Below are 26,686 nucleotides of genomic sequence, written 5' to 3' on the forward strand. Positions count from 1 at the left end.
AAGTCCTTTCTTGCTCACCTGTCAAATTTCTTCTAGAAAAACTTTTCAAATTAAAAACACACAAACCCCATATACTTCTCAAATTCTGTAATGCTCATGTGTAGCTACAGAGCTAACCAGGCAAAGTAGACACCAACTGGCAGGCTACGCAGACCCAAATCGGGGGAAGGAGAGATATATATTAAATTTGTTTTAATCAGTAATTATAAGCCTCTACCTTAATGTAGGGAGAAGGCAATGGCACCCCACTCCAATACTCTTGCCTGGAAAATCCCATGGACGGAGGAGCCTGGTAGCAAGAGTAAATTCTCATTCTCCCCGTCTTACCGAAGTTTTTACTTTAGAAAAACTTTTAAGACTGCCCTGCTGCTGCTAAGTCGTTTTAGTCGTGTCCGACTCTGTGTGACCCCACCGTCCCTGTGATTCTCCAGGCAAGAATACTGGAGTGAGTTGCCATTTAGTGACAACTGAAGAGTTGATTCCCCTCTTTCACCCTTCTCCACAAAGTCAATCACATAAAACCGTCAACACTCAAAACTGAATTAAACTTTGTCCCCATGTGTAACGAGCCTATCTCCGTTGACTAATCTATCATTTTCTCTCGGGTTTAATGACTCGGCTCAGAGTCTCCTATAAGGGAGTGAATGACCATGGCACCTAGACTTATTTGCAGAAAGGCTGGGAACAGGCGGGCTCATGTGCTAAGATTTCCCCCACACTCTCCTGCTGCCTGTTAGTACCTTAGTATTAACATGACCCACCTAACTCCACTGGCAGGTTTAAGCCTTCTCAGTGATGTCACTAAAATGAACATATTCAGCTAATAATATGTAAGTTCAACCACAAAGGTTCCTCTATCTGCTTCAGGAAATCCAAGTGCTAGGAAAGTGCACTGACAGTGGTTTGGAGGCCCTGCTGAGAACCTCACCGCACCCCTAGGCTACCCACGTGGGGAGTAGGAGGAACGTAATGGTGCAGGAGAGACTGGAAGCAAGGTAGAAGTTTCATTTTTCACTTGTGGATTCTAGTCTTTATTCTTAAAAATGTATATAAAAGTGATTTATGTATGATTTCTGTCTCTCAAATAAAAAAGCAATCTGTAAGATCTTACATCATTACTTTTTTGGTGCAATTTTTTTAATGCAGTTGTTATCACTTTAGTTTTTTATATTATTACTAACATTTATTTTTTTATTAAAGGATAATTGCTTTACAGAATTTTGTTGTTTTCTGTCAAACCTCATTAGAGGAAAGCATCCTCCAGGGCTGCTCTGGGCCCGGCCAGGTGCTCGTGGGGGCTGGCACGGACCTTGGTCTCAATTCCTGCCCCACATTAGTCCCCGGTGCTCTTCCTGCCCCAGAAGGCAGTGGAGTCTATCCAAGGGCACAGAACGCTTACAGTTAAAGGGAATTGAGAGATGATGTAGGCTAAATCCTTGTCTTCAGAAAACGAGGCTGTGAAGGACACATTGTCCTCTGACCCCTAGAGTGGCAGAGCTAAAGCAACAAGTCAGAGGGCTAGGCTTCTGCTATTCAAAGATGGCAACATATTTTCCACACATATTCATTCTGTTTCTCAAATGGATGGAGATCCCTTAAGAGTAAATGACATAATTTTCATAATTTCCATTCCAAGTTTAAAAAGCCTAATAGTTATCCAATAACTTTTGATGTTAATGAGGAGGAAGGCCTCTTACGACCCAAAATAGGCACCCATTTGAACAAAGCAATCTATCTAATAGCTGGTGAGTCCAGCTCTGTGACGAACAGCCCTGACCTAGAACTGGTAAACTGCTCTGGAGGGTAACAGCTTGTTCAGATCTCAATGCTCACAATGAAAAATGGGTTTCTTAAGAAAAAAGAAAAAGATAAATGATGAGCCAGAGTCACAAACCTATGTGATAGTTTATTTTCTCTTCAATTTATATCAGTTCAGTCTCAAGTTTTCCATTAATAGCAGCTACAAGTTGGTAATTACTTTCTTATTTGTATAGTCTTTAAATATGTCTTACCAAAAGTAGCACTGCTTTTAAATATTCATTTTCTAGGTGGAAAAAAAAGCTATGTATGATATTAGTTTACATGCTTAAGCATTTAGAATACACTTGTAAAAAAAATAATCAAATGTATGTTTAGGTAGTAATATACACTGAAAAACAGGACTAGCTTCAGTAATCTTTACTTTTCCTCCTTAGCTGACTTTTTATAAAATATTTTATTTTGGAATAATTTTAGATTTGTAGAAAGGTTGCAACAATAGCACAAAGTCCCATATCTAATAATCTGCCTTTATTTTTCTATACAGTAAAATGTGATCTCAAAGCAGATATAAAGATTAGTGAACATAAAAGGTTTTATGAAAAAAGACACATTGATTTCAAGATTGCTATGAGGGAAAGAGTACAACCATCGCTCCTTCCCCCTCTGAATACATACTGAAGTGACAGCAAAGCCCCAGTAACACAGAGCACGGAAAGAGACCATCAGGGATTCCCTTGGCAAGGAACCACTTCTCACCCGGGGCCATGTAGGCAATGACCTCCAGCGGTGACACCTGGGCATGGCCCACCCAGTTAGGGGATTTCAGACACTGCATATAGCTACTACCAGGACGGGGAAGGTGGATGGTGTGACCAACGACGTTCTCCCTGAAGAAGGAGAACTGTGACTAAGACCTGGATGAAGACATGTGTGCAGACCTGACTGAGCAGAGATACAGATAAAAATGTTTCTGGAAACAGTTCAGAGAAGGCCCCAGTCCACAGTATTATTGTTGGATGGGAAGCAGATGTGTCCTGCACAACTCAGGGAAGAAATGTCAAATACAAAGACTATATTTTGAACTGTGGACCACCCACCTCCCCCGCTTCCCAAATTCCCTGAGAGGTATACAAAAGTTGGGCTGAAGGTTGGAGGATTTTTCCCTAAAGAATCTGAAAGTCCTCAGGGCAAAGACTCGCACATGCTGGCATTTAGGGTTCTCCATTAATGGCTGCTCTTGGCTGGATCACTCTAAAGTAAAGCCTGCCAGCCTCAGAGCTCTCCGATCCATGCACACTAAGTTCCCAAGCAGTGTTCTGTAACTTGAGTCTTGAATGCAAAGAGACATCAAGGGTCAACAAACAGTTGAAGAATACTAACCACATGAAAGGGAGACTAAGACAAATCAATGAAGAGTGACTACAAAGAAAACACAGAGAACAAGAGAACAAGAAAGGGTTCTTAGAAATTAAAAAGACAAAGGTAAAAAAACATGAGCAGAAAAGTGGTACAAAGGGTACCAGTCCAAGAAATCCGACATCTGCCTACATTCAGCTTTGGAAAGAGAGAAGTAAAACACAGAGGAGGAAATCAAGTCTACTTCAAAGAGAATTTTCCACAGACAGGGGATATAAACTTCGAACTGAATGGGCCTGTAGGTAGCCAGCAAATCAGTGTGAAACACAAGGATGAGAAATCCTCTGTTTTCAGGAAACACAAAACCCCACAGAATCCACCACCACCTGAGACCTTCCATTACCAACACTGACGCCAGAGCACAGTTGAGGAGCCTCACCAAACTCTGAGGGAAAATCACTCTGTACCTGTAACTTTAGTCCCTGCCAAACTGTAAAGTATGACAAACTCATTTTTCTTTTCAGAAACAGAGAACTAGAAAATTTACCTCTAAGACAGGTTACTTGAGAATATTCCACAGCAAAGTAAGGGATGAAATACTGAAATCCAGAATGAAACAGATCCAACCCAGATGAACAAAAAAGGAAAAAGCAAGATGAAAATCAATCCAGAGTAGAGCAAAGTATAAGAGTTGGGGATGGAGTTATCCAATAAAATAAAAATGGGTTTAATATCATTCTGGAGAACGTAGAACAAGTAAGCAATAAAGACATACAAAAACAGAGGCGTGAAAAAAGGAAAGACAAAATACATAAGAAAAAACTACTTGATGAAATTCCACCAAATAAAATGAAGCAGAATAAAGATGTCATAAAAGGACTGTGATATAGCTATGATAAAAGGTGGTAGCTGAATATCAAGTCCACTACAATATGTAGTTAAGTATAATCAACAGTGGGCATTATGGTTTGCAAACAGAAAACATCAACAAAGTGGTAACAATGATGATGATAATGACCGATATTATTAAGAGAGCTTATACATTGAGAGGCTGGTGGGGGAACAAGTAGAAGAGCACTCATTTCCTAATTCTTCATACAGGGAGATAATACTAATAAAAACTGAAAAGTGAATGACCATGTTCTCAGCTCCTACTTATTTTCATAATCTTCTTTTACTTAATTTTAAGGGAAATCTTTTAGAAGCTAGTATTTCTTTTGGCAAAAGAAGTATTTGTCTGAAGTTCAATGATTCAGAAATTTTATTGTGTTTATTTCTCTTTTCCACCTAAAATTAAACTTAAAATAGTTTTTACTTAGAATTCAGTATGGGCCCATTTATTTAAAAACCTTTTTAGCATCTGTTTATTTATCAGAAATAGATGTCTGGAATGTATACCCCTAATGCCAATGATGGTATTTCTAGACAGTAGAATTTTATGTTAGTTTTTGCTTTTACTTTTATAATTTTCTGTATCACTTGACCTAAAAAATATACAGACATATGTATATTTCACAACAACAAGGCCACTTTAAAAATGTTATGGAACTTCAATCAGTTCTACTCACCAATAGCTTTGGTATAATGTCTTGCTCCAAGAAGTAATTCTGGGGCTCGGTACCAGAATGTAACTACTACTGGATCCAAATCTGCTAAAGGCTTCAAAGGTGAATTAAATAATCGGGCAAAGCCCATATCAGCTGTAAAAAATAATAATAATAACAACAGTGATAAGTAAATAGATTTTTACAAATGTAATTGATGACTCTAATTTTACTATTATTATTTAGTAAGATACGAAAAACGTGAATTCTGCGGGGAGAAAAACCAACAAAACATCTCACCCCTTTCAGAAGTCTAAATATAAGCCAAGGTTGAGATCTTCATTCATTGCAAACTACTGCCACTGGGTTACAAACTCACTCTGCTGCCTGAGGTCCAGGGTGACCCTACTCCGGGCAGATTTCTTTCCATCTGTCTTACCACCAGGGGGACAGGGCTGTGCAGCCAGCCACATGTTCATTCTTTTTACTGGTCACAAGTACCAGGGAACTAGATCAGTTAGGGTGAGGCCTCCCGTTATCTGCATCAGTAAGCATGCTCACTAGTATAAGCTGATGTACAGTATGACAATACCACTATTTCCCCCCATTTATTTGGGTTGAGTTTTTTCTTTAGTTTTAAAGAATTGTGTTTGTTTTAAGCCGGAAAAGACTTTAAAGATCATATAATTCAATCACCTCCTTTTTCAAATGAGGAAACTGAGGGCAGAAGAAACTGATTTGACAAATGTCAACAACTCGTATCTCAGAGCTGGAGCTGTGCTGAGATACAGTTCACAGCATTTCGCACAGTTTACTATGTAGTGCAGTTATTCAGGCACAGCTGTTTGTCCTAACGAACCATGATCTTACAGATAAAAACATTTTTGTCTCGCTATCCCTTGGAACATCAAGTACAGTGTCATTACACAGAGCTGCCAAATACACATTGAATGAACAATCACTAGTCATACCACCTATTCAAAAATTTCAAGATTCATCCACCATTTGTTGGATTTTGCTCTCCTAATACACATTTTTAATGAAGCAGGCCTTAATCGATCTACTTATAGAGGTTAAAAAAACCAACACAGAAATGTGGCAAAGAACTAAAACCATGAGTCGGATTACTAAATACTGATTTACAGAAGAATGTATCTTAAGTGTGACTACTTTAAGCTATTGATATCCCCCAAGCCTGTCAACATCATACATGTGACACAGAAATAATTCCAAATGAGATTATTTTTAATATATAAATTTTCCCCGAGTCTTACAGTAGCAAACACATCTGTAAATACTGTCTGGCTGGGTCTTTTAGACTGTGCATGCTTTGAACTTACATTTGAATTTGATGCCACCACGCTGGTTGGATGAAATCTGCTAAATGCACACCTAAGGACCTAACAGGCATTTGACGCTACGTAAGGACCGACAGGGCCTGATTCTTAAAGCAAGCCAATTGACTAGGAGCATTCTGAGATGCATCAAATGTTTGTCAAGAATTTTGCAGTTTATATCAAGGGTATTTTCCGAGTCTAATTAGAAGGAGAAAATGGGATTGGAGGATTTAAAGGGGAGGGTGGAAAGAAGGGTTGGGAACACCTGGGTTTTTCTTTGCTGGTGAAGTGGTACAAATCAGCTAATAATCCCAATTTATACTAAATTTGGCAATCAGAAATTCCTATTTATTTTGTTATATACTCCCATAATCCTGCTGCTTTAAAATTAAGATAATTTGGTTACTACATTTCTTCTATCCACACACAAACTAAATAAATGTCACAAACACAACTTGGAAATGACAATGAAAAAATAGGATAAATAAATCTAGCTCTATCTTTATAAGTTATCAGACCAGAAATGGGTAAAATTTTGCACTGATACATAAGAAAACAGAGCTATTAGAAAACATGCAGAGGCACAGAAAGCTCGTTAATTCTTTTCCCTTCAGGCAAAGGCTCGTTAGAACCTACCCAGCCTCAGTGGTATTCTTAGCTTGTAATCCCTGACCTAGATGAGGCTAACAGAAGGATATGTTCGGATCGACCTGGCTCAGGGAAACAGAACGGATGGTATGATTAGTAGTTTGCTGTACGCCCTTAGGACTAAAGGTGAGGTTGGCTTCTAACAGGGATAGAAGCCACTCACCTCTACAGGCTATTTTTAATGAAGGCAAAAAGTTTCTAAGAAACTCACATGGCTTATTTTATAATTAGAACACTTCAGTCTCTAAAGATTGTCTGACACCTTTTGAGAGTGTGAAACATTTTTCACTTTTAATGTATACTCTTTAGAAATGGCTTCGATCACATGGAACTATATGAATAAACGCATATTATTACAGCAAAAATTAGAAGTGATAAAGCTGCCTGCAAAAGTTTTAAAAGAGTGCTACGCTGTGACTTATCAAAGATATAACATACCAATTTTTACTCTTCCTCGCTCAGGACCTTCACCCATAACTAAAATATTAGCAGGTTTCTGTGGAAACAAAATAGTGTTTTTTTTCAGTAGACAGTAGTGGTTTCTTTTAAATAGACAATACGCCAATATAACATAAATCCACCTTTAAAAAAACCACATTTACTCAAAAATTAAAATCAAACACAGGAAGTCACCAAAGAAGCTTTGTGTGTGTGTGTGTGTGTGTGTGTGTGTATGCCAAGTAATATGCAACTTCATGAAGGCCAAATATGGTAGTGCTTTCTCCAGGCAGAGCGAGGGCTTTTCTTGGCGCTGTTATCAGTCTGCTTTCACTACTGTGGAACATCTGGCAGAAAGTTACAATGCTCTGCTTCCTTGGAACTCTTTCAATTATATAAAACGCCCTGCAACTTTAAGGGGAAATGTATCTTCATATATAATATAATACTGTATTATTAAAATAGCAAGTTAATTACAAAGAAGGGGCCACCTGATAGCTTTTTTTTTTTTTTGGGAAACCACATAGTATATATCTATGTTTCAAACAAATTACAGAGAAATCAATGTAAGAGTCTTTTCTAAATGAGTTAGCAGAGTAGTAGAAATTTTCCATGACCTGAACAGTTCTCATTTTTAAATAAAAAAGGAAACTAACATATTAAAATGAGATTTTACAAAAGTAATACTTCAAACAGTTTTTAAATGTCTAAAAACATCAAGATTAACTGTCATCTAAAACCCGTTATGGTGGTGTATCTACCACACTAACATGCAATGTAAGGGCTGCCCTTCTTTAGGAAAAAGGGAGAAGGGAAGAAGGCAGAGGAGGAGGGAAGGTGGAGGCCACAATCTCTCTCAGGCCGCCAGCCTGCTGTCCGCCTGACCTGACTGCAGTTCTATCAGTCTACCAAATAAGAGCGAAACCTGAGCTCAGTCCCTTTCAAACACGGATCAAAGCAATCTTGAAGATCAAATTAAAGATCTTAATGAAGGCTGTGTACAGTGGGAACCAGGTCACAGGCTCCCCTGACCATATTTAACAACAGCCTCTATGCTATTACTGACAAAATGTGACTTCCAGGACATTACTCTACCAACTACCAAAGATCAAAATTATTTCTTTATCCTCAGCGAAAAGACACTTCTGAAAAGGCAGTGCACACATTTCAAAGGTTGAAAATTCTGCAGCTTTTCAGATGAGGAAACGCAGCACCAGAGAGTGACTGGCCTGCTCTGAGTGCGAGGGATGAGCTGGGGCGGCAGCAAGGATCCAGCCTGTCCCTGAGCAGAGCCACCCCCTTCCCAACATGCCCTGCTGAGAGTGATTTATACAGCCAGCTTTAAACGGATGTGTATCACCATAGTCATGATCATTATGTTCTGCTCAAGAAAACGTTTCCAGAACCTCTCTCATCACACCCGCTCCTGCCCCAAGACAGCAGGGCAAGCACAAGGAAGTGCAGGGCTGATAACACTCCCCATGAGCCACGTGGAGCTGCCAACCACGAACAGCACTGCCCATCGCTGACACCAGATGAGGCTCTGCTCCAGAGCAAACCAGGGCTCAGGGAGGCTTGTGGAATGTGACGGCAGGGGTGGGCCCTCCCAGAGGCACAGGCAGCCTTTCCACCTGACTGGGGGTGGGGCTCAGGAGGGGACCTGACATCTGGGCTAGAACTCTCTCCTCATGGGCCATCAGGGCAGGAGCCCCGAGACATCTCTTGAACCCCATTTTGATTCTCCTCCCATCAACTCTGGCTTCTCTAGCATCGCCAGGGCTCACTTCCAAAGAGACAAAGCTGATCATGTCACCCCCTTGCTTAAAATCTTCCACAGTGACAGGGGAAAATAATCAGGAAAACAGTGGAACAGAAAATGATAGACACACTGTGAATACAACTGGGTTAAAAATGTGCCACGAATAAGGACTAGAAGAACAAAAAAGGTTAGTGACAGGTAGGGATGAACTCTTTCACAAGTTTCTTTGAGCCCTTTCCTTGTGCTTTATTACTTAAAGGCTTCACCTTTCACGGCCCCTCCCCACCTGTGCTGTGAATGGGTAGAAGTCTTCATGGTGGGACGCCAGGCACCTGCAAGCTCGGCTCCAAGATGACTCCCTACCCCAGGGCACGGCCCTGCCACAAGTGTGCTGCCTGACTGTCCTGTTCTGTGACTAGTCAGACCTTTTTCACAACCACGTCAGTACTGGCCCTGTATTTCTGCCACAACAACTTTCCTTTCCTCTGTGTTACTTGGCAACGTCTGGTTCTCCACTCGCCTTTTAAAGATATAATACGCGAATACACTCTGACTATAAACAGGCCACATACAGTTAAAAGATTCTAAAGAGTCAGAGACTCTTCTACCACCCATCACTCCTCCACCGCATCCCGAACACCACGCTCTCCTCCAGAGTAACCAGCTGATTATCCGGCTTGCTGTGATGGATTCTGCTAGCACTCAAGTGCTCCTAAAAGATTACTTCCGTTTCTGGCAAAAGCACAAGCACAAAGGGGCATCTCTTTCTTCCTTCTATTCTAGATAGAGTGGAAAAACTCCCTCTTTTGATTTCTTACTCATTCAGCAGCTGGGTTCAGATCTGAGAAGCCCTGGGGTGAATGGTACTGGTTAGCCTGCTACTAGGCAAAGGGAGAAAAAAAAAACCCTCTTGGTCTTCATTTTATTATACACTCAATGGACTGGCCATGTCCCAAGCAGCTTGGTTCTGAGCCTTGGTTTGGAACAGTTTCTCTGTCAAAGTCTTGCCTGGTATTAGGGTTTGGGGCCAAAACTTCAGGCAATAATTAGAACTTTTTCTATTAGACAACTTACTGCCTACTGCACGATCTGAAGTAGAACTCAGGGCTGAGGCACTAAGCAGACTTAAATTAGTGGTTTTAAGTTCAGCTTTGGCATGCTATATAGTCAGAAACAAAAGAGAACGGTGTTCAGTGCTGTTTTACTAACACTATTTATAAGCAGTGAGTTGCTCCCCATGGGATATCCCATGGTACCATTCCACAGGCCCTAGACAGTGACAGTTGGATTTAGGAGACAAATTCCACACTACATTTCTTTTGAGAATGTAACCTAATGGAAAGTTCAAGAGAAAATGGCAGAAAAACCACAGAGATCATGAATACTCTTTTGTTTAATCAGTATTAAGGAAGACTTCAAAAGACTTGATTTTTGTTTTAGTACTTAATGCCACACCGAGACAATACTATATCCTCCAAAAGGCTAATTCCTTTCATCTTTGTCTATCAGTGGAGAATCTGATAGCCCTAGAGCCAAACCATCCATGTCACTGATGATAAAACAGAGCAACAATCATGACTTTAGTAAACTGCAATCAAACGTAATCATCTTAAAGGAACATACAGAACTCTGCTGGTGACATTTTGATGAGGCACATCCCCCCATGAAACTATCTGCTGCTACATACAGCAAAGGTCCAATGTGACTTAAAAGTATTATAGCATCATGACAACATCTACAAGAATAGTTATCTTACTCACAGAAGTGACTACAGGACACCTTTATTGCCTGCTGAACAATGAAACAGAAAAGTCTACTTCTTTGATTATTTGAAACTATGACTTGAAACAAGCCTTTCTCTTGTTTTCTTTCTCCCAGAAAAAAAACTAATTTTGTATTAGTTTGCTATGGAAAAACTTAAGACGAACTTTTCGGCCAACCGGAAATTAAAGTGTGCCCCTGTTTTACAGTCTCATGGCTTGTCCTGTTTTATGTTGTGCTCCAAAAAACTCTCCACTGCCATTTCCTAGATGTCTATGTTACAGAGATAACCATTCCTGGTGAGACTTTCTGCTCTCCAGACTCTGTCACACTGGGAAACATCACACTGACGACTCTGGCAAACAGCAGAGGCGGTAAACTGGTTTCATTTAAGGGCCCAACTGGGGAAGAAAACTAAGGGCTGCCGGGAACTGCATCTTGAGAAAGACAGGACCTGGGCTAGTCAGGAAACTGCCATTATCAGTTAGAGGTATTTCATACAGGTACAGAACTGCACAACGCTGGCATCTCTGTCAAGCTAACTACAAAAACTTTTTATTCTAGGGATGAAGCCAGGGTCTTCATGTGTTCACTGACTTTATCAAGGCAAAATGGAGACTCTGAGTCAGTAAGAAAAGCTGATTTTTAATGGATCTATGAACAGAAGACAGCGATACACAAGTAACCACTGTCAAGTGCTGCTCTCCAAGACCTGTTTGGAACTAAACTTACACACTGTAACCAACTCAGCCTGGTGGCACACTTTCTGGACACTTGATAACTCTCAGTTTGGTTGTTAATCATTGTGTGCCATAATACACACCGATCTGTATTTCAAATTACACTTTTCAATTGATGATGTCTAATTGTTAAGAAAATATTTCTGCTTTTACTTCTAGTTTTGTGTTCTGAGAGATTAATGCAGAATCTGTACCTTTATGAATACTTATGTATATCTTTATCTTATACTACACACTGAATTTTTCTAGACATACATTTTTATTGAATGTTTATTTATATATATTTTTTATTTCTAGGGTGTGCTGTGCACATTGCGGGATCTTAGTTCCCCAACCAGACGTTGAATCTGGGCCCTAGACAGTGGAATTGCAGAGTTCTAAGAACTGGACCACCAGGGATTCCTAGGTAATGCATATTTTAAAATACATTCTTTTATATGTCCCTAAATGCTAAGCAATTCAACTGTATCACACTGCTTCATTCTATAGTTTTTGCTTATTCTTTATTTAAACAAATTTGTCACAATCTGATTTAAAGTATATCAAGGTACATAATTATATATTTCTAATTCCTTCTATACAACTGCCAAATTGAACAAACCATAAGCTTTTTGGTGTATATTCATTATTTCAGTCATCCTGCTGTTATAAAATGTGTTTAAATACTTGGAAATAAAACATACTTTTTTTGGCTACACCCCGTGGCATGTGGGAATCTTAATTCCCTGATCAGGGATCAAACCTGCATCCCCTGTGCTGGAAGGCAGGGTCTTAATCTCTGGACCACCAGCGAAGTCCCTTGAAATAAAATATATTTTATGTGACACTCTAATTTTTTCTATATTTGAACAGACACAGACTCTAGACCCAGAGTTCTCAACTTTTTTTCTTCCCCTAAATATTTGAGGAATATAACAGACTTCTGAAGATGAGGAAGTATGATTAAATGCTTAATAGGCTTAAAAAAAAAAAAAAAAAAAAACCAAGGATCCCATCAACTATTAGTTCCGTGATCTTCACCTCCATTTTCTCATTTATAAAATATGGATAAAAATAATGACAAGTTAGTGTTGCAAAGATAAATTTTGCTAATGTACATAATACAATATAATGCTTGATATATTAAAAGTCCAAAATATAATGATAGCTAACACTATAATCTGTTAACAGTGACTCATAACTGAAATGATTTAAGTAGAAACTCCTGGGGGCAGGGTACCCATGTATAATTGGATAATACCGCCAAGATGATTTTTCTATATCACCCTAGGAGATGCCCCTAATTTGTTTTTATCTAGATGTCAATCACTTATGCCTTTTACAGATCAAAAAAACTGTTTATTATTAGTAATAGCCTCTTAAGAATTAAAGCAATAAAAATATAGACTCCTGCAGGAGATTAAAATATAGAAAAGTACAATGAAAGTAAAATTTACCTGAAACTTCACCTCACAGAGTTAGGTTATTACAAACATTTTGGTGGACATAATTCCAGATTTCTCTAAATCTACATTATTACATGTATATAAATATCTTAGAAAAGCCCTTTTGATTTCTGTATTCACTTAACAGTGAACAAATAAATAAATGCATAGCACTACTGTATTGATCCTACTTTATTCAGCCTCCCCTACCATAGCTCCTTAGGTTATTTTTAGACCAGAAGAGCTCTAGGACATTGTCAGGTAACAGTGGTAACAAAGAAGTCAGAAGGATAACAGCTGCTGACTTGCTTACACACTTAGAGGTTTCCTTCCTTCCTTATTTTTATAAAGAACTTCAATCAGAAATGAATATTAAATTTTGTCAAACATTGAATTTTGCAAAAGTTTTACATTTACAACTACTGAGATAACCACAGCGTTATTCTCCTAGCATTATTAATATGAATTATGTCAACAGGCTTCCAAATACTGAATCATCTTCACATTCTGGAAATAAACTTCATTTACTTGGAGTATAGTAATCTTTTAATGTTCCTCTGGATCCTATTCGCTAATATTTTATCTAAGATATAAGCAAAAATGTTTATACGTGACACTGACCGACTGTATTTATTAGGTTTGTGTTTAGGATAGATTCTGAGTTACCTGTCTCACAGGTTAGAAGGCTGTTGAGGAACTGCAGGAAGGGGAATGACATGGTGTGCTTTGCTTTCTAGAGGTCATTCTGATTGCTACGTAGATACTGGACCACAGAAACGTAAGACTGCAAGGAGGGACGATCACGTGCTTGTTTTTTCAGTAATCCAAGTACCCTGGATTAGAATAGCAGCGATAGAAACGATAAGAAGCAAAGTCAAGAGGCAGGAAATGGACTGCAAAAAACTCAACTGTGTGCACTGGGAGGTCAGGCTACTGTAGAATCAATGAAGAGGAATGAGTGAAATGAATGAGCAGACCTGGAAGTTCACTTGGGAAGTGCAAACCCACATCCTGAAAGCAAGGGGGTCTGAACTATTCCTGTTGGTTTGCACCTGTCCACTGGGCAGACGCTGGGAGACTGAGCTAGGGGGACTTCATCATCCCTGCTCATCTGCCCTTTCCTCCCTGGCTAACTCTTCCCACAGCATCTTCTCCCTGAAAACAAGCACTACAGTTGACTATTCTTTGAGAAAAGATGCTGGTCAGATGACTGGGACCAATGGCCAGTTGTGCTACTTCAAATCAATGTCACAGGAGAGTCTTAACTGTACTTCAATCTGAAATGTGTTTTGAAGGTAGCACTGATAAGAATCCAGTTATTCAATCAATAAATATTTATCATGCAGCTAATATGTGCTATCCTGGGTACTAAAGATATACCAGTAAGTGAAATGGATAAAGTTCGCACACCTAAGGTACTTATTCACAGTCCTAGGGCAACCTAATGATGGACTGGAACTAAAATGCACTGACTGAACATTTATTATGAGCCAGACAACCTAATATTTCACTCTCTATCAAAGAGACAAAAATATGGGTCTGGATCCATTTTATGTTAAAAAAAAAAAAGAGAAAAGATATATGTGACTTAAAACTCAGATAATCTTCTATTTCTAGCCAATTTTCAGGATTACTCAAAAATATCATCTTCACTCTATTTTTTTAAAAAGCTCAATTAAATTATTTAGAATATCTGTCTTGTCTGGTGAGAAATGGGACTTAAAAAAGATTCTAGTGTCTTGCTGATCAAGGGTCTGAAAAGATTCATCGAGAATCTGAAAGTAGATGAGAAGCCACATGCAAACTAAGTAACATAGTGTTTCTATAATCAACTTCTAATCTGCCCACATAAGCAGGTACAATGTCTGGAGCTGCACTATTTAGTAAAACAAAGTGGGCCACTTTTTCATCATTTACAAACAATAGAACACGCTTCATTGCACGTGCTCAATATCTAAATTACACAAATGTGGCATATATTAAGAAACTAAAGGGACTGTTTACAATCAAATACTTCCAAGAAAGAAAACTGTCCAATTGTCATTTAAGTCAACATACTACAGAATAAACACAATATTCGTTATGTTAACCAAAAGTAATGCAAACTTCATTTTAGTTTGCCTTAACTCATTCTTATCAATAAAACCTATGTTTCATCTTCAAGCCTAAATTTTATGGATACAATTTTGTATGTTTTCCTAGTTATACAATTAGACAAATAAAATTGGAGGAAATCCTTGGAGATTTCATTTATTCCCAGTAAATGAAGCAAATCTCAAGTAATAAGCAATGATTGATCCTGACAATCACAAAGCATTTTTCTTCTAAAAAGCTCTGTTTTAAAGAAACATGCTTAATATATTCCCAATACTCATTTCTAGGAAGCTAAGCACAGAGAAGGAGCAGCAACAGCAGTCAGAACAGAGGCCTTGAACACAGTCTCCTTTCTTCCCAGCTGGCCAATCAATTTGTTTCTTTGCTTCTTTCAGCATTTGGACAGTGTCAAGGTCCTTTCTGCTTCCCCCATCCCCTAAAGAATGTACTGCCCTCTCCTTTTAGGCAAACAAAAAAGTGTATGCATGGCTTTTTTTCCCTTAATAGCAACCATCCCCTACTGACATAAAACAAATACACTAAACAACACTGAATATTATGGGTGAACTTTAATAAAAGACTAAATAGGTATTTTCTTCTGTTTCCTTCTGTATGATTATAACATGTTAACTGCAACCTATTAGAAAATTCAGGAAGGTATTAAAGGAGGAAAGTGAAACTTGCCTGAAGTTCTCCCACCTATAAATAAACCCTAGTTAGAAAAACATTCCCTACAGGGCTACTGCTATTCAACATGATTTTATTATCAATGTCAATACATTTGCATAAAATATTGAAGTATTTATAATTAGAACAAAGTATTTTCTACAGACTTGATCTTCTCTTTTCCTAAACACATCAAGTACCTTTTGGGCAACAGTCTAAGACCAGCGGCTTTCAAACCTTCTTGAACACAACCCACAGGAAGAAAATCACTCATGGCCATAGTTACACACACACACACACACACACACAGAAGTGAAACAAAAGTTTCATGAAGCAACAACCTCCCTCAAGACATATGATGTACTCTGATATTTGCTCTGTTCTACTCTATTCCATTTAAAATTTTAAAAAGGCTGGTTGTGTTGTGTGATCTCCCAACTCACAGCTTATAACCTGCAATTTAAAAATCACTGACCTAGAGGGGAAAATCCCTAAATTCAGTGATCCAGCTTTGAAAATAATTAGCTAAGTAACCAGAATCAGGTAATTTAATCTCTTTTCTTCTGAGTTTTCCACTTCCTTGTACAGAGCTTAGCAGTCAATGAGAAAATTAATCTAAAAATCCCAAGCAAACCAACTAATTATATTACTGTTTACAAACTTTAGTATTAGTAAGCAAATCTAATAAACCAGGCGATCTTTTACTCAAATAAGAAGAATCAGATCAAAAACACCCCAATAATTCATCATGTTATAATCAATAATTAGGTGCCTTCATAAAGTAGGCCCTATGATACTGAATCTGAGTCAATGGCTCACTCCGAGATTTTGATCGTACTGCACAGTTGCTAGGAAACCAACTCATCCTTCACCAAGCACAGTTAAACTCCCCCCACCACCAAGTGATTCCATGTTATCCAATATAATCAAAATAAACTTCAAGGCAGCAGCACTATCAGATATTTTTTTTAATAAGCCAGATTAAAGCTCTGAAATAGCTCGAGCATTTTATAAACATGTTCATGCAATGGCCCACTGGGCTATTTCACCTCACATACTTACACATGACAAGACATACCCCTGGGATACTTCCAAAGGAAATCTCTGCAGACATTTATTTTCTAGGAAATTTTACTATGGCAAAAAACTGTGCAAAAAACAAAGAACCTATTTTGCAGTGAATGCTCTGTCATTGAGCTATACCCACCCCCCTCCCTGCCAAAAGAAAATATTCTGAATTGTTTTAGGGCAGGAGTGACCAACTTCAGATAGCTGTAATACTCCAAAACACTCCAAATTTCATATACAGCCTTGTAATTCAGCTTAAAGGAAAAAAGGAAAAAAATTACAGAAGTTATAGTATATATTACATTATCCATTTGGTGCAAGAGGATGAAAATACAGCCTATGTGCCTGGGAGCTCCAAGTTAATTACCACTATGATAAAATCATTAAAGTGGTAATTAAAATGAAATTTGGGGGGGATACTAGATTTTTTAAAAAATGGAACACATTAATGACCATATGATAACTGATATACACTTAATGAAAGTTAATGGCAAGCAGGTAAGTCATAATAACTACTTCTCTACTCTCTATTAAATTCCTTAGGAAACAAGTCAAAAGCACAAGTCTTTAATATTTACTTAAATACAAGTAAATCATTTGATTAGACTATAAATCATTTCTATGTTAAGTCTGATATAGCTGAATGAATATTTTCAACAAAAAGCACAAAATTCAGCCAACAATACATTCACTAGAAAATTTTAAAAGAACAACTATCAGCTAGAAATTAAAACACTGACATGGTGATTAGAAATGACCTGGTCTGCTAAATGTAGGATTAAAGTGAAACATTGGCGATGCAAGTTCAGAACAGTTGGAATGTACAGAAGAGAGGCATGCCCACCCCCACCCCATTAACGATTAAAAGAATAATTCACACAGAAGGGACTTCCAGATGTTGTGGAAAGAAAAAAGTGAGGGATGTAAATCAACAATGATGAAAACGTTCCACCCTTAAGATTAAAGGAGAAAAATTGGAAAAAATAAATGACATAAAGTGAACATCAGGACAGACAAAGGGCCAAGAAATAGGTCTCCCCGGGCGGAACAAAAATCTGGGGGAGAGGAAGGGCGCGATGGATGAGATCGACAGATCACTGTCATTAGCTGAATGGTCTCTGAACTAACTGATAAGAGCTGAGTTCTTTTCAGTGGAAAGAAGGCTGCTGAAAGGACTTAAAATGTGGTATGAATAGAAAAGAATTTTTTCTGCACTGTTTCACTGCACTAAATCATAGCAGAGATAAGAGGGAGTGAAGGGAAGAAATGCAGCAGAGTCTGTGTGCGTCCCTAGAAACGGAGAAGTGTCAGGTAACACTGGAGATAAGCTATGGGGAATAACCTTGGAGACCACTTTGCTTCTGTTACAGACGGGCTAGTTCGTTCATTCACCCCGTGTAAGCAATACTGTATATATTACTGTGTATTCCACAGGCACTGGGAAGTCTACAAAGATACAAGAAGTCCCAGTCTTTGCCCTCAGGAACTTACCATCAGATAGAGGAGTACAATTACCCAACTAGTAAGCACCCCAGGGGCACTTCAAAATAATGCTACAGGGTTTAGAAGTAAACATTCTCAGTCTCAGCTAGTGTGACTGGCGTGGTGGGTGCTAGGGGCTTTTCTGATGAGGTAGCAGGAGCAGAGCTTTAAAGGATGAATAGAATTTCAAATGCTGGAGATGAAGGGAGGAAGGCATTTAGACAGGCAGGACAACCTCTGGATTGACTGGAAAATAAATATAAAGAATGAGATAAAAGAAAAACAGGAGACTGGAGCCAGACCATAGTGGTATTTTTAATCTTCAATTTGGCAGCATGCATACTGGTGAGAAGTGTTTTTCAAATTCTTAATCTATCACAGAATTTTCCCTAGGAAAAGAAAAATTACTGAGTTTGAAATTTCACAATTGCACAAGAAAACAATGACAAAATTTAGAAAGTTTTATTAAAAAAATAATCATTTCCACTGATAGAGCCTAGACAGTGAACTGGCTGGACATCCTCAAATAGGTCACAGTGGAGTCACTGGTGGTCACACCCTTGCCCATGTGCTCTAACTCAATCCCAGAGGACTGCATCTCAAAGGGGAATTCAGTCACCACTGCTGGATCAAGCCTGGCTTCTACACAAAAAGGATCGAATATGACTTTGGTGCTTCAAGCTTTTTACTAGACTGGGCTCAGGAAAAAACCACCAATCAATTAGGCTAATGGACTTCAAACTTATTCTTATTTTGAGTCATTAAAACATATCTTTACTTGAAGCTTTCCTAATATTTCACACTTAGTTTCTCTTTATGATACATACGGCAAAAAAAAAAAAAAAACCAAAAAACTTAATATTCCTTAACTCAACAAAACACTCCTATTTTATGTAAGCAGATAACTGGGGGGCTGAGGCGGGGGAGAATATGGACAACACAACCCTGAAATACCTCTTCCCACGTTGCACGTGTCTCAGTTGACCCGTTTAAATAGGATGGCTATTTTGGGTGTCACCTTGGCTGGACCATAGTGCCTGTACATCTGGTCAAAGAGTATTCTGGATGTTTTCTATCAAGGTGTTTTTAGATGAGATTAACATTTAAATTTGTGGACTCTGAGTTAAGTGGGATCACCCTCCATAGTGTGGGTGGGCCTCACCCCAAAACAAAAAGGAGTTCTGCCAGTGGCCTGACTCTGGACTCAAGTGCACCTCTTGCCTTGGGTTTGCCAAACCTGCCAGCCTGACCTGGAGCTTCTGGACTGACCCTGCCTCCACAACTGCCTGACGGAAGTGCTTAGGAGAAACCTTACTCTCTCCACACAGACCCAGTTCTCTCTACACAGACCCGAGAACAATGATTAATACAGGTGGTAATGCCAGAACCAGGACTACAGACTGCTAGTCAAACAACTTTCATTTCCAAGGAGAGGAGGATATGAGAAGAGAGGGGAAGGACGCAGTCCCAAAGAAAGAGTAAAGTTACCTTACACACACTACTGTTTTTATTTCTCTCTCCAGTTTACTTTAAATTCATAAATTATCTCACAAATACTGCATAGTTTTCCTTTCCAGCCCATTTCTTAGAACATCTGCACAGGTGTACTTATTACTACATTCAGCCTAACAAGAGTTCCAGAATTATCAAGTATATTTCCTGTGGAGGATGACAGACCTCAGTTACTGATTTGCTACTACATAATGATCAGTAGTGACAAAATTAACTTTTATTTATTAAATGGTAAAGTTAACTATACATATCAACCAAAGAACTCCATAACTCTATCAACTCAAATTAGTGTTTCTATTAACAATAAAGCCAATTTTATTAAGCAAAAGCTTCAGTAACACTCTGGACTATTTTCAAATGGTGTTTTTAGGGGGTCTATGTTAATTTTCTACCTTGATATGAAGCTTCATGTGGCAAGTCAGCACCTTAACCAACTTGTCCAATTCTTAACATTAGAAATCTACGTAGATCTGCTAAGGTTGGTATCACCTCATTTCATCTAAACCTGACTGAAGAGGAGCAAATAACATAATTAACTAGTAATTATACTGCAAATAATAACTGCTTGAGGAAAGATTTTTTAAAAAATGTCATGTCATACAGCTTCTAAAGAATATTCTTCAGAGTAAATACTTTTAATACTACATATATGAATATCTTATGTAGCTGTAGTTGAAAAATTATACACTATCAAACTCCAAAATTTGATTTTCAGTTGGCAGGAAGGTAGGCACAATTTTAATAAAAACTATGATTATGAATCTTTCCTTCAAGAACTGAAGAATAATTCAAGAGGCAGGGACCTGAACCAGTAAGATCCAGCCTAGGGGAGGAGGTTATCACTTCACTGAGAGAATGGTCAGTGGGCCTGTGATGCACAGAAGGGTCAGGCGTTTGGAAAGAGCACTAAGAAGCCAAGCATAGACATTACAGGAAACCATGCTTCAGACGGAAAGTCAAAGGAGGCAGCAGCAGACAAATAATTGATTACAGTTTAGAAAAGATTGTGGATGAACACACTTCTAAACAGATGGCAGTGGCCTAGCAAGAGGGGGTACAGCACCAGGAGGGATCTGCTTCAGTGAACAGGAATATTTTACCCCTGATACTGTTCAGAATTGCGAGTATCTGGTAATAATGAAGTGTGGCTACTTTTAGTTTGTTTCATTATTACTTTTAAATCAGCTGCACACAGCGTGTTCCTTTGTCACCTGCACCTGGGCACACTGCTCCACGCCCTGTCTCCGGGGGCACCACAAACACACACTTCTGAAATGACCTGCTTGGCACTGTCTCTATGCCAAAGACAACTGTTCAGGCTGTGTCAATAGAAAGAACTCTCCCAAAAGAAATCAGACTTCAAAACTATTTTCATTACTTTCATTATTTCATAGTGTAGTTAACACTAATGTAAGCAGTTCAGGTATATTATGGGGCTTCCCTGGTGGCTCAGATGGTAAAGAATCCACCTGCCAATGCAGGAGACCCAGGTTTGATCGCTGGATTGCAAAGATACCCTGGAGAAGGGAATGGCAACCCACTCCTCCAGTGTTCTTGCCTGGAGAATCCCATGAACAGAGAAGGTACATTATACATTAGATTCTTGCATGGAGAATTCCATGAACAGAGGAGGTATATTACATATTAATATAAAAATTAAATACTGGTTTAAAATCAGTTTGTGTTCATCTAATGAACATACATATTTTAGTGATGAGAAATATTTAAATTAAAAAATCAACATTATCTTAGCATAATTAACTCTAAGGGAGAAAAATGCCCTTTAACCAGATTCTATTCTTTTAAAATCATGAAAAATGTCAGGAGCTCAAAAGTAGTAACAGTTTTCCCCTAAGCTGACTCTTCTAAAAGTTGAAATTTATTTTCATTTTCATAAAGAGACAAAGGATTTTTCATATTTATGTTCTGTAAATTCACTGCTTATAAATATCCTACTTCTATTAAAAATAAAGTTTGCATAAGATAAAAAGTTATTTCAACCAAACTTCTGATGTGTTACTGGTCCTACTGTAAATGCTTTTTCTAGGCTTGAGAACTGGAGATAAAATAACTGCCACTAAATGTATTTCAAGGAGATTTACTGAAGACAGATGAAAGAACCAGAAACTACAACACCTGACTGAAGGCAGAGACGAATGTATTAAACACAGAGCACCCGGCAAAGAGCACACATGTGAGGGCAGAGTGGCTCCACCTTATCCGGATGGAGACTTCTCCTAAGTACACATGTGATCAGAGACCACGCCACAGCTTCCAGCACTGTGTCTATAACTGCTTGAAATGAAGGCATTGCTACAAACCTCACTAGAGTCACTACATTTACAAAGAAAAGAACAAAAACACAATGTAATTATGCAATATCAAAGGGGTAAACAGGAATCTGAAATTTAAATGATTTAAATATATAAAGCTTTCATGAACAAGCACAATTTAATCAACAATTTAATGCTATACTTTTTTTTTAAGGGAATACACTATTCTGCGATGTAAAATAAAAATAAAGTCAATTTCTGAAGTTTCTGAATTCTTAAGAATTTAGTGTACCTTAACATGGCAAGGCTTCTTAATAATGTATCCAATCATGATTAATAAAGGCTATTGGCTGAGAGACTGCTACTAATATAGTGGGGTTCAAAAAACAAGCACTTGAACACTTCTCTTCTAATATTCAACTTCATATGCAGTAGGCTCCAAAGGTTGTATTTTCAAGGTATTCATAAATACACCAACTTCCAGAGTTTGTCTGGCATCTAATAATCAATGTAAAGCAAGCCAATGCTTTATTTACAGACTTAAAAGCTTACCAAAACCAGTGTGGCCTCTTTCACCTCTTAAGCACCAGCTCATGTATGTCCCGAAGCAGGGGACATCACACAGAAGCACAAGGCTGGGCTAGTTTTGAGACCGTAGCATTCCTGCTTCCCCTGTAAGGTCTACAGGCCTGTACAGCACTAACATCTAGATATATCACCCAACTCACAAGTGCATCTTTCTAGCTTACACCTAACTACGTTTCAACTTACCAAATCCCTGTGCAACACCCAGTTAGCATGCAGGTAGTGGATCCCATCCAGAATCTGATACAATAGTGACTTCACCATCCCCCGAGGTAACTGAACTGGCTTCTTGTTTGCTTTAGAAGCTCTGTGAAACTTGATTATATGCTGAAAGAAAGAAAAATATCACCAGAAGCTTAAAAAAGAAAAGAAGGAAAGATAGTTTGATAAATAATATTTTCCTAACTGAAAAAGAAATACTCAGGGATTTCCAAAGATACTGAAAATATCATTTCACATTCTGCTGGATAGCATAAATAACCTTAAATAACTACAGCTAAAAAGTCATTTCCTGAGCATGGGATAGGGCCTCAGAAAATAAATTACAACAAAGAAGTAGAAAGTAATGTGATTTTATTTTTAAAGTATAATTAAAAATTACTTTCAGAGTTACTTGACCTGTTTAGTGAAAATTTTCAAGAAACAAATATCTGTTATTCGGCAGTGAATAAAATGTGTATTAAATGAAAGAAAGAAAAAAAGAGAGTTTTGGCTGGTTGACATAGCATAGGTGTGCTAACTATTTACCACAACTGGGTTATAAAGAAAGCAAATGGAAAAATATTTCAATTAAGTACACAGAAGCACAAAGGAATAATATGTAAATGACCAGTACATATCTCTGGTCATATATAATATTTAGAAATATGAATGCTTCAGACGAGGGGAGAAAAAATGGCCTTGAAACATCTAGCAAAGCTTTCTAGGTATAATGTTAGTGGACATCCAGTAAACATAATGCCACTTTATAAACAGAAAAATCATTTTACAAATAAATGTACCTCAACAGAAACAAGATCCAATGTTTCAAACTCTCGACAGATGTCTTCATTGTAATGAAAGCACTCAAACTGCAAGAAAATCTAGAAATCAGCTGCAGCCAACTCTGCTGTGCATACCACTGGACATAGGCCCGAATCTAACAGACACTAGAGCAGACTCCTGGCCAGTATCTGACTGCATATTAGGTGTATTCTTGAACTTAGTAAAAATAATTAAAACAGGAGTGATTATTTTAATAGTATAACTATTATTTAATAGTATAACTTAACCTTTTCATTTCCCTTTTCTTAAGATACAGAAGTAGAAAATGGGTAAGAAATAACAAATGACTAATGAGTGAAGGAGTTTTATTTTCCAAAGAAAAAATACAGAGCAAAGGCCTATATTTGGGAAGGTAAAGAGTATCAGTTAGTGCCTTTAGTAGTATGTAGTATGATTAATCAATTTAGTATGATTAATCTATCCTTTAGTAGAAGCATGATATTATTTTAATTTTCTTCTCAGTCATTTTTTTGAAGTACTTAAGAACAGGCAAACAAAACAGAGCTATAGTAAGTCCTAATAATCTAGACTGTTTTGTCACCTATTCAAAGAACTATCCAAGTCACATCACCTTAAGAAGAACCAGCAGCTCTCAGAGCTTAAAAAAAAAAATTAAGATACATTAAAAAAAGAACATTAAAACCTGCCAGAGTAAGAATGAAAGGAACAAACATGCAGGGGAGGTAAGATAATAAGTTGATGCCATATACATTTCTTTAGGCAGTATTTTCATTAAGGTATTACAAATTACTTCTTTACCAATATTTTATAGCTACAAAAACTACAGTGGAGAAATTCTTACCTTCACTTTTATTCCTGGGTTATATAACAAATATGCAATATGCATACCATAAGATTTCACCAACACCTAAGTAATTTTTTAAAATGACTTTTTATTCTTTTTGCCTTTGCTGCCTTACCCCAGCTAATTCAATATTCCAATTAAAATAAGAAAATAAAATGGATAAAAAGTAGTTTTAGTAAACTGAATCATCATTTGGTTTTTATTAAAATGAGCACTAGAAATGCTTATTTGGCTTACATGAGTTGATAAAGCCAGTAGTGACTCTATACACACATTCTGCTGTGCTGCTAAGTCGCTTCATTCGTGTCCAACTCTGTGCGACCCCATAGATGGCAGCCCACCAGGCTCCTCTGACCCTGGCATTCCCTAGGCAACAATACTGGAGTGGGTTGCCATTTCCTTCTCCATATACACACATTACATGCAGCTTAATTTATTAAAGTATAATTATTATACCTACACATAAAATTAAATATTACATTCCAGTTTTGCTAGAAAACATGTTGAATACAATACTATCTCCTATGCTCAAGTATGTCTTATTACATACCATGCTTATCAACTAGCCTAGAAATTTTCTCATAAATTTGGATTATATAATTTGATTTTATATTACACTTAAATATGATAAGTGTTCAATACTGGCCACTCCAATTTAATGAACTTTTATTAACAGAATCCGAATTTGATTTGATTAGATTTCTTTTACAATAATAGAAGCCAACAAAAACTATCACGAACCTTGGGCAATAGTCTCATAAAAGAGGGAAAATTTCATCTGTCTATTTTGTTTGAAAATAGTTCTTTCCAGGTAACTTATATAAAAATAAATTGAATCAAATCACATTTAGTCATGTAAAATAGCAATCTACAAACAATACGAAAAAACTTTTTTTAAAAAATAAATCTGAAAGCATATGAAACCAAAATAAGTTTCAATTTCTGGAGTCTGTTAAAGTTAAAATGACGGAAATGAGGATTCATCTGGAAATTAGCAGAAGAGTTTGAAACTTTCATTATTTTCAGAAGGTAAATTTCCTTTTACACAGTTTTACTGAGATTTGTGCTAGCTTTATTTCAAAATTTTGTACTTCCATTTATGAACTACAGCTGAATGAAAAGATATATTTTGAAGATTCTGAAATTGAGCCAGGATACAGTAATCCCTTGCATATGTTTTCTCTTTTTATTTAGCTCAATAAATGCACAGCCATGCTAATTCAGTAAGTATAGACAGGATGCAAAACATAGCAAAATATTTAAAGAACTTATTATGTATTAAATAGCATAAAAATATATTTCACAATAGTGAAGTAGTTGTTAATTAATTAACGACACAATACTGGACATTATTTACTTGTAAAAAAAAAAAGCAGTAAAAGTATTATATTTTACAGATGGGGAAGCTACCCCTTCAGAATCATTAAGAGATTTGCCCTCTGTCATTTGACAAATAGGCCCACTAAATCTCAATCCAAGTGAGTGAATCTAAGTTGCTCAATTGTGTGCGACTCTTTGAGACCACAAGGACTATATCTATCTATCTATCTATCTATCTATCTATCTATCTAGTCCGTCCATGAAATTTTCCAGGCCAGAATACTGGAGTGGGTAGCCTTCCCCTTCTCCAGGGGATCTTCCCAATCCAGGGATCAAACCCACATCTCCTGCATTGCAGGCAGATTCTTTACCAGCTGAACCACCAGGGAAGCCCAAACCTCAATCTAGTTCTCCCAGTAAACACAACATACTCAGGTCCCTACACAAGGTATTATCACCTTCTCATCTTAGATTCCCTTCACTACAGAATAAAAGGAAATACGCCGCTTTTAAACTTTACAACAAAACAGTTATTACTGTTACTTTTTTTTATGTTGTCAAAATCCACAGCTAGGAAAACAATATTAAAGAGCTGTTTATACTCTTCAGATTCTTTTGTTCTCTGCAGCATGTCAAACTGATAAGAACAAAAGTAAAAATACAAAGCAATACTCTAGCCTTCATACTTTCTCAAAAACATTCTGAGATCCCTTTTATCTTAAAATAATAACTCTATTACTACGATGAGCTCCCCAAATTGTCTCCAGTTAGTCCTGTTGATCCCCGACTGAAACCACTGCCCCACATCCACCACGGTGCACCTTACCCAGAGGTCATGTTCAGCATAGTCAAACAGAAGCCACACTTTCCTGTCTGCGTGAGACAGAAACACCTTTTGAAGAGAGATGACATTTGGGTGCTTAAGTTCTCGAAGTAGCTGCAAAACAAAGGGGAGTCATTAAAAATCTTTGTCATAAAAGTAACATGAAAAACCCCACACTGTTTGTAACTCAAAGGCAATACAAACCTAATGGTACTCAATCCTAAAAATCTAATAAATACCCATACA

General features: G+C 37.6%; 1 protein-coding gene across 5 annotated transcripts in view; it reads right to left on the minus strand.

The window, feature by feature from the left end:
• CDK8 (cyclin dependent kinase 8) overlaps positions 1 to 26,686 on the minus strand; it is a 73,156-nt gene that overhangs the window by 12,907 nt on the left and 33,563 nt on the right. For 3 of the 5 annotated variants that reach the window (XM_070380498.1, XM_005902190.3, XM_005902189.3), the window contains exons 3-6: positions 26,444 to 26,554; positions 22,635 to 22,775; positions 7,085 to 7,142; positions 4,686 to 4,817 (exon numbers count right to left, since the gene is read on the minus strand). In XM_070380498.1, the coding sequence (XP_070236599.1) occupies positions 4,686 to 4,817; positions 7,085 to 7,142; positions 22,635 to 22,775; positions 26,444 to 26,554 (442 nt within the window). Of the gene's footprint in view, positions 1 to 4,685; positions 4,818 to 7,084; positions 7,143 to 13,434; positions 13,557 to 22,634; positions 22,776 to 26,443; positions 26,555 to 26,686 lie in introns of those variants that run through there. The other 2 variants (XM_070380499.1, XM_070380500.1) reach the window with 2 other exon arrangements.

The sequence above is a fragment of the Bos mutus genome, chromosome 12, assembly GCF_027580195.1.
Source record: "Bos mutus isolate GX-2022 chromosome 12, NWIPB_WYAK_1.1, whole genome shotgun sequence".
NCBI classification, from domain to species: domain Eukaryota; kingdom Metazoa; phylum Chordata; class Mammalia; order Artiodactyla; family Bovidae; genus Bos; species Bos mutus.